A 10,069-nucleotide genomic window follows, 5' to 3' on the forward strand; every position below is an offset into this window, starting at 1 on the left:
AGCTCCATCAATGATAATTTATGAGGAAAAATATCGACTTTTGATAGAGAGATTTGGTTCAGGTGCAGTGGTGGAATTGGGTTTCTTTTTTTCTTTATTATTATTATTATTATTATTATTTTTTTTTTTTTATAATAATTTTGTGTTGGGGGTGGAACCCATATTTGGACGAGGGAACATCTTTGGCTTTGGTGGGAACACCTGGGATTGCCAGGGTCCCAAAACTAGATTGAGGGACAAAAACTCTTCTTCTCTCTCTAGGCATATCCATCATAACATGATTTCATTGTGCAAAGGGATAAGCACAAACTGGATTTTGTGGATGGTTGAGGACATAATAGATACAAACACAGGTCCTGTTTGGTGGAATTTTTTTTCAGTGAAAAATTGTTAAAAGTATATTTATTTCAGTTTTTAAATAATTTTTTTTTTTCAACTTATGTAAGTTATTTCTATTTAATAAACTATAAGTAAAAGTTGTATCAAATAGTCTGATATAGACTCTCAAATTAAAATAAGTTATAATCACTTTTAAAAGTTGTAATAAGTAGTCCCTCAATCTTAACTATATTTCTAATTTTTTTTTTTTTTTTGGAACAAAAAAAGAAAGAAAAGGAGTGGAATGTTGCCTTTATGAATTAGTGGTACGTAGGTGAATTGTTTCAATTAAAGCCAAGCTTATTGGAATTGGAAGTCTACTGGCTTTACTTTCCAATAAATAAACAATCAAAAAATTGACTTATGCAATGCTGGGAGGTTAAAAGGTAAAAATAATCATAAAAAGAAAAAAATAAATTAAAAAATTAATAAGATAAAGGTTTTTTTTTTTTTTTTTTAAGAAGATTGTAAAAAGACTTATTTTGAAAAGATGGTTAAAAGTAGGTTTTTTAGTTTTTTTTTTTTAAATATAAAATTAAAAAAAAAATGTAAGAAGATGTAACCTAACATTAGTTAAAAACTGATTTTTGACTTTTTTAGCTCTTCCCAAAAGAGTTACTTTTTTACTTTTAACCTATTTTGAGTGGCATTATCTCTCTATTTTTTTCACGTTTTTTTAAAAAAAAATCAAAAAGTCAACTTTTAATAAACTTTCCACAGCAAGTCAAAATGTCACATACAAACTATAATTTTATTTTTTTTTACAAAAGTCAAAAAAATCAAAAAACCTAATCCAAACAAGGTTTTTTAACCTAAACTAAGGCCTTATTTGGCATGTAGCTGTTTTAGCTTAAAAGTCAAAAAATTATTAAAAAAATTAAAAAGCCTATAACCAATATCAATAAGTTAAGGATTCTTTTTTTTTCTTTTTTTTTTTACATATCTTTTCGTAAAAAATTAAAAACTCATTCTAAACATACTAATCTTTTTTACTTCATATTTTAATCAAAAAATTATTAAAATAACTTATTCCCAAACGAAACTTAAAAAATCAAAAAATTAATCCACTTTCTAAACGAAGTCTATGTCTAAAAAATTATGTAAAAACATTTGTTTTTGCCATTAATACAGAGGCACAGTTTTTTTTTTTACATTTTAATTTTTAATTTAATGTGTAACGGACGCATATAATTCAAGTTCTCGAATTCTATGGCTTGATTAGTTATTATGGGGCTCCTTGTATTGGGCTCCATGAATCCCATAGTAGATGGTGTTCTAAGTCCAGTTATCTGGAAGAGTAATGGCGCACAAGTTTTTATAGGTTTTGTTTCAAATTTTAATTTTATTTATTTATTTATTTTTTTGAGGACGAAATATTTAAATTTTATTATTGCATGTCAAATGAGAAAGAAAAAAAATAATTATAATTTATTTAATTTTTCCTTTCTAGAATGGATTAATCAAATCGAAGGACAACCCAAACAAACTTAAAAACAACAATTGTCATTATTTTTGTGGGAAGACACTTTTCAATAATTCACATATAATAACTTACAATCATTTCCTCAATGGAGGGTTTCCACAAAAATTTCACAGTAACTAAAAAATCATCTTTAGTCAGCATCTATTGGCAACAATTACTTTGTGACGGTGGACAATCACCTCCGATTACTATCTCTAATTATTTAAAATTACTTTCAGCCATCATTTTTTGCCTGCTATTTATTTTACTTTATTTTCAAAGTAACTTTTTAACACATAAATATACTAAACATCTTTTTGTTTTTTTTTTCTATCAAAAATTAAATTAAAAAAAAACACTTTTAATAATACATTAGTGTGTTTAAAATAAAAAATAAAATAAATAAATAAAACCTTTACATGTATGTGAAACTTTATGATGCTTTGTTGTTAATAATATAATTATCAATTAGTTGACAAGCAAAGATGAGTGTACATATCTAGTTTCTGAGTTAAATAATTGCTCACGTGGCCGCCCAATTCCAAATGGGGTCTATTTTCTTTGCTTCTTCTTCAAGCCAAATAACCAATCCAACTACCCCTTTACTTTTCAACCCCCTTTGCATTACCTTGCTTTTTTCATAAACATAGAAGTCATCTAAATTATTTCATCTTCTTGCATTATTATATGTAATGGTGGAACTATGACTATCCTCTTTTGTGAAATTTGTGTTCAGAACTATAATAATAACATATTAACAAATCTTAAAAGTTTTTGGGCCACATATTAATAATAGGACAATATTTTAATAAATCTTAGAAGTTTTCAATATACAAAGGTTTATTTAAGGATTGTTTTGGAAATATAGTTAAAAGCTGACTTTTTTTTAAAAAATCGTGTAAAAAATGTAAGAGACGATATAACTCAAAATAAGTTAAAAATTTAAAGATAACTTTTAATTATCTTTTCAAAATAGTTCATTAAACCACCCCTTCACATTACTCAACTTTTTTCATAAACATAAATTAAAAGTCATCTAAATTATTTTGTCATCTTGCATTATTAGTATTATTATTTTTTGGTGAGTGCACTGTTATATGTAATGGTGGAACTATGAAACTATCCTCTTTTGTGAAATGTGTGCTTTGAACTATAATAATAACATATTAATAAATCTTAAAAGTTTTTTGGGCCACATATTAATAATCGTTTGTGCTACATATAACCAATTAGTATATTAACTATCACTCATTATGCACAAATATCAAAAAAAATTTTAAATTATGTCATATCATCAATTGGTATACTAGTTAGTACACTAATTGGTGCATTCATTAATAATAGGACTGAGGCCTCGTTTGGTATGCGAGTGTTTTTGCTTAAAAGTCAAAAAGTTATTACAAAAATCAAAAAGCATATAACCTATACAAAAAAGTCAAAGATTTTATGTTCTTTTTACTTTTTGCACATTTTTTCGTAAATAATCAAAAAGTCATTTCAAGCATACTAGTTTTTTTACCTCATATTTTAACCAAAAAATTAAAAAATGACTAAAATATCATGTTTCCAAACGAGGCCTAATAATCCTTAAAAGTTTTTAAAATACAAAGGCTTATATTTCATTAAACCATTAAAACTATTAAGGATAGTATAAAAATATTCTTCATCAAAAAGAAAACAGATTCAGTTGAAAAATGAGGGTAGAGTAGAATACAAAATATTAATAGATATAGTTTTGGAGGCTTATCAAGAGTTTTTTAGAATCTATTTGATTAGAATAAAAAATACGATGAAAAGTGGGCGATATAAAATGAAATGAAATGAAAATAAAATTTATTCCCAATAGTAAACATGTCATCTAGAACGATTGATGTCCACAAACGTATTTTTTTTTAGTTCAATTGAGTTCAATAGATATATAAAGCCTAACAAAGGCATACAATAGTCAGAGAAAAAATAACAAAACATGAGTCTTATAATAGAAAATAAATAAATAACACAACAAAACTTGAAAAAATTATCAATTTTTTATATTTAGTAAGAATTGATTCCATAATCTCCAATATAAAAGTGTTAAGGAGTGACCCAGTCAACTAGCTCAATTAATTTGTTAGAAAGGTCTCACTGTCTAATATTTATATATGAAAAATATTAAGAATTTACTTTTATGAATCTCGAATTTACTCTGAATATGTTTGTATGGCAAAAATTAAATTAATAAAAAATAAAATGTACATATGTAATAAATATGAGCTATTAATTTATTTATTTTTCTAAATAAACTATGAATTGATAAAGATAAATTTGTAATATTGCTGTTTATATATATTTTTAAAATTATTTTGTGTGATTAGATTTGTCCTGGATTTTGTGTATCTGAATTTGTATTTGCATGATTGAGTCTTGATTGGTCCAATGTTCAACTTGACGACGTGGATGAGGCTCTATTATCATTAGCGGGAGGTTAACGGCATGCACAGTACAAAGCCTGCTCATTACAAGTCAACCCCATTTTTAGGATAGTTGGTTTGGGGGAGTGGATTGACCCTTTAATTTTTTAATTATTTTAGTCTCTGTTTAAAAAGTTGGTTGATTTTTTAATTTTTTAATTATTTTAGTCTGACATTAAAAAGTTTGATTTGGAAAGAATTTTTTGATTTTTTGATTTTTTTTGTGAAAAATGAGTGTAATGATTATGAGTTGGATTTGACGTTTTGTTTTTTGTGGCTAAAATAGTCTATTTTATTTTTTGTGACTATTTTAGCCCCTAACCCACTAAAACCAACTTCCCAAACTATACCTTAGTATGAAATTAAAAAATTTCTTTTGGAGTTTCATTTGAGAATTTTTTTTTAGTTTTTTTGAATTTTTATGAGAGAAATAATGTAATGATTATGAGTTGGATATGTTATTTTGTCTTATTAAATTAAAAAATTTATTTTATCTTTTTGTGACTAAAATGGTTCTAAACCCAACCCAACCGTTCTTTCCAAATGAAGCCATAATGCTTTGTTAATGAAACTAGGATAACTATACATTACAATAAAAAATAAAAAATAAAAAACCGATGGTTAAATGCGTGATATTACTTGGCCTTTTGGGATGTGGATTAATTTTTTTAATTTTTGACTATTTTAGTGCACGGATAAAAAAATCTCCTTTATGATGAATTTTTTGATTTTTTAAAATTTTTATGAGAAAAAAATAAAATGATTATAATATGAATGTGACATTTTATCTTATTAACTTTTTAATATGTTTTATTTTTTTGACTAAAATAGTAAAAAAAACTCATGCCATATATTTTTTTAATTATTAATTAATTATATCAGTTATATATCATTAAATTTAAAAAATAAATTTAGAAAAAGGACTTTATATCATTTTTCTTGTTAAATTTAAGGGGGGAAAATGAGGAAATTAGTATTCATGTAATGTGAGGCTTTCCAAAAATTACAACTTGTAAATAATTTTTTTATTACCACTTGGGGTAATTCTCCCCTCCCCTCCCCTCCCCTCCACAAAAAAAAAAAAAATATCATATTGACACGTCAACGAGGCCAGCTGTAGAGTGACATCCCTCTTTACTTTTCCACTCCGTCACGCCCGAGGCATGAAGACGAAAATGAAATTAAATTATATATATATATATATATATTTTTTAAATATAATTTAAAAAGATATAAATAAATAATATATATTTTTTAATTTTATTTTATATATTTTATTTTTAAATTTTTCTTTAAATTTTCTAACTAAATACAATTCAAAAGAATTCAAGCCCACACACACTACACTATGACTATACTACACTGCACTACACCTCTGTGTTGTCTCATTTAAATTCTCATGTCCAAACCCGTGCACTATAAATACACACTTTCATTACACTCTCTCACCCCCTTCTTCATTTCATTTCTTTCCTCTTCTTCTCCCACCCCACCACCACCATATATATGTATCATTCCATTTCTCTCTCTCTCCCCCTACTGTACTACTACTAAAAGGTTTCCCGCCAAATTCCTCCCTCTCATCTGCCACAGCCTTTACCATTCCAACTACTACATATATTATTATACCACTTTCTCCACTCTCTGCTCCTTACTCCCTCCTTCTCTCTCTAAGAATTTCTTCTCTGATCTGAGTGGTCTAGAGTTTCTCTCTCTACGCTCCCTGTTAATCATTTCCCTCTAAACACAAGAATTTTTCTGGGTTTCCACTTTCGCATGCTTTTTTTTGCCTGACAATCCATCAGATTCCTTCCGATCTCCACTCCTCTACATCTAGCTTCAGTCCCAGGAGGGAAGGTCTCGTCCTTCACCTCCAACATGTCTACTCGCTCGATCACGAAATTCTCAGAGCATGTTGTTACAGAGACTAGGTCCATCCACGGTCACATCTCCACGACTTCCGGCGTTTCGTCTCCAGTTTTCCGGCCAAAAGTCGTGAGAATCATACTGACCGACGCCGACGCCACTGACTCTTCCAGTGACGACGAACCACAGGTCGTGAAGAGAGTGAAGAGACATATCAGAGAGATCAATTTCAAGCAATCGCCTAAATCAGTAGCCAATCCAAGCAGTAAGAAGCGAAGCCACAGGACTATACGGTCGCCGGAATCTGACGTCACTCGCCGGAAAAAGTTCCGCGGCGTCCGCCAGAGGCCGTGGGGGCGTTGGGCCGCGGAGATCCGAGACCCGGCCCGGAGAAAGCGGGTCTGGCTCGGGACTTTTGATACGCCTGAGGAAGCCGCCACGGTGTACGACCGAGCTGCCGTCACGTTGAAGGGTCCTGACGCCGTTACGAACTTCCCCAAGGAGCCTGTAACGGAGACGGCGGTGGACGTTAAAACGGACGGCGAAGGGTTGCTTAAGGTAGCAGCAGCCTCGTCCCCCACGTCAGTACTCCGTCACGAGGAGTTCACGCCGTTCGATGACTTCAGTTATGGTGACGTCGACGTTTTCGGGTTCGGGTTCGGATTCGGATTCGGATTCGACACGGACATCCCGTTAAGTCTGCCCGATTTCGCGTTATCGGACGATTTCGTCGGGGATGACTTCCTCGGCGATAAGTTTAACGTTGACGATTTCCTCGTTGATGGGGTCGTTTGCTAATCCATTGCACGATTTCAAGTCACGATATGGTTTTGGAGCTGAGTGGTAATTTTGAGAACATACAGGGGCTGTTAGTAATTTAAAAGTAATCATTCTTAAGATATTTCGAAGTGAGTGTTGTATAGAATTTGTAAGTGAGCCGATTTTGTCTAATGTGAGAGTGGGATATTGATGTAGAATGTATTTGTTTATTGGTAATTATTATTAATATATTTGTTGTGTATTGCTTCTTGGAGAGAAAATGTGGGCGTGGGTCCGTTGTGACTACGGAATTTTTAATTCGTCATTCATCTGTCAGATCGATAGAATGGAGAAAATTAATCCGCATCTGTCCGTCAATTCGGCAGATGTGGATTTGGCGGATGGATGTGAATCGGTTTGGCGGTTTAAAATTTTATAAATTTTCAACATAATTCAACTTATGCACTTCTTCAAAAAAAAAAAAAGTATTACAGTTAATGATTTAAAAAAATATTACAATCACTACATACTTCATCTAAAAAAGAAAATTTGAAATTTTAGAATATTACAATCACTATATGTCTCATCCACATAAAGTATTACAATATGTGGTTTTAAAAATATAAAAATAATTTAAATCACTAAAATCATGAATGGAGATTGTATGCTTTTGTATTGTTACATCTATATCTATTTTTGAAAACAAAAATAAACTAGTATATATCATTTTTTTATTTATTATTTTCAAAGTTAGATTTAAAAACTAAAAAATATAGATAAATAATACATTTATTTTTTTAAATTGAAAACACAAATAGAATATCTAAACAAATTGAAAACACAAAATTTTACAAATTACTAGAGTTCTCACGGTTTGGCTATTCGGTTGCGGCCAAGGGAATCTTAAATCCGTCATCCGTCCAAAATTAGACGGATTTGGAAAAATCAATCCGCAACCGTCTGTTCGTCATCACGCATTCGTTCAAAATGCGACGGATCGGTTTGGTTCGATCAATTTGAGCGAATCAGTATATCTACTATTCACCCTTATTAAAAAGTGTTCTATCAATTTTCAATTTTATCTTTTTTCGCACTTTTTTTCATGTTCTCCCAATTTAATTTTATCAAATTTTCTAACCAATGGTTTGAGTGAGGAAAATTATAAAATCACTCTTAAAAAATTACTTTAATATATGATTCAAATTTATTTAAAATATTGATACTATTATATAAGAGTTTAACTTTAATTACAAATTATTTTTTGTATATAATTTTATGCATGAATTTTCTTGTTTGTTATTTATAATTTGAACAATTTATAAATACACATTGCTTCTTGTAATTTTAGGAATTACAAATATTTCTTTATTAGAATATTTTATTTAACAAAATTAACAGAGAATGAAATTATTAACTACTCTCTTACACAACAACAAAATTACATAAATAGTCAATTAAAATATATTTATAATATCATTAAAAAGTTAGGGAAAAAAACACTAATAAATCTCAAGTTTAGATAGTTTGAACCATATAATCTTGCAATTTATTTTGTAAACTGAAAAATACTAAGTCAATGTTATTTACACTTAAGCTCACGAATGTAATGCGTGGGTTGGCTCTTTGGAGAGGTAAATTGAGTGTTTAGGTGATATTGTAATTATCAAAACCCCCAAAAGTATACTATAGCAATTTTTTCCTTTTCCCTCCACTGCGAACAAAACGGAAGCTCACAAATTGGAACTTCAATGTTTTCTTGTCGATGTTGCAGTGTTGATCCTCGTTTTGTGTGAGTTGGACACTGGATTTGGCAATGTTGAACCTAACATTTTCTATTCTCCAAATAACATTATAGAACCCTTTCAAAACTCTAGAAAATTCAAAAACCCCTTTAGCAAATTTACAGAGGTGAAGCGGCGTGGGCACTAAGACATTTAGAAATGCGATTAATGTTGTCGACATGACATCCATGATTTCACATCAATCCGTCAATGACAGCGTTGGTCGTGTATTGGTGTGATGACAACAAGTATGAGTGTCTTCGATGTTACTTTGGTTGTTTGTGGAACAATACGACATCAAGGTCGATGCTCGAAATGAGATGTTATTTAAATGGTGCATAATGTGGGGTTTTAGGTGATGTTATTAAAATTGCGGTTTTAAGGGTTACCAGTGACACCAAATGTGATGTTGTGCATGTACGTAATGTGATAGACACATGGTGTTTTAGTTAATGTTTGTATGATTGGTTGGGTCTCGTGTAATGTTATTATTTTAGCAAGTGTGAGGGTTATTAGTGATTACAAATGTGATGTTGTGCATGTATATAATGTAATCGACTCATTATTTTTATTTAATGTTGTTATGATTGTTTGGATCTCTTGAAATGTTAGTATTGTTGGGGGTCAGTGGGAGGATAACATCAATAATGTAACAGCAAGTAGGTAACATCAACAATCCTCACAATCACTCTACAAAATTCCTAAAAGAATAAGAATGTTAAACCATACCTTACCCACGTACATCTAAATCCCAAAAAAATATCAAAACCAAATCTCAAATAGGGGCAAACAAGTAAATTTTAATATTACTAAATCAAATCAATAATACATACCACAAATAAAAAGAACTAATTGGTTTATAAAAAAAAATATGTAGGACTAAATAGACTGACATTTTTCCAAATAAGATTTATGAATAATTTTTCTTAAAAACTATTATATGAATTGATAATTTATTAATAAAATAAAATATTTATTACGTAATTAAAAACTTAAGTAGGTGAAATATAATTTTTTAAATTATAATAAATAACTCATATTTTAAATAAAATTTAGGGAGTAGAATTTACTTAGAAAAATTTAAGTGTACAAATTGAGACACAACCTGTCGCATGGGCTGGCCACCACCAAATGAACCGCAGTGGTCTTAAATGTACCAATTAATATATATATTAATGTATTAATTAATATTATAATATCATTAATGATCCTATTTATTATACAAATTATAAATTTTTAAAATTTTTAAAATTATATCACATTATCTATTAATATATTAATATATACACTAATTAATATATATAGCATTATTTTGGGAAGAAAATTTTGGGGCTTTTTTGACTATTTTAACCACAAAAAACAAAATAGGCTAT

At 29.4% G+C, this 10,069-nt stretch overlaps 1 protein-coding gene across 1 annotated transcript; it reads left to right on the forward strand.

The window, feature by feature from the left end:
* The first annotated feature begins 4,545 nt into the window (after nt 1-4,545).
* LOC114280526 (pathogenesis-related genes transcriptional activator PTI6) lies at nt 4,546-7,196 on the forward strand. The gene has a single exon (XM_028222909.2). It carries the CDS (start codon nt 6,169-6,171, stop codon nt 6,952-6,954), a length of 786 nt encoding a protein of 261 aa, XP_028078710.2. The 5' UTR covers nt 4,546-6,168; the 3' UTR covers nt 6,955-7,196.
* Nucleotides 7,197-10,069: the final 2,873 nt, after the last annotated feature.

This window comes from Camellia sinensis, chromosome 14 (assembly GCF_055761805.1).
Source record: "Camellia sinensis isolate YWXY chromosome 14, ASM5576180v1, whole genome shotgun sequence".
NCBI lineage: Eukaryota > Viridiplantae > Streptophyta > Magnoliopsida > Ericales > Theaceae > Camellia > Camellia sinensis.

Bases quoted from the DNA above. Each gene is read 5' to 3' on its own strand.
- LOC114280526 (XM_028222909.2), top strand. From the start codon at position 6,169: ATGTCTACTCGCTCGATCACGAAATTCTCAGAGCATGTTGTTACAGAG.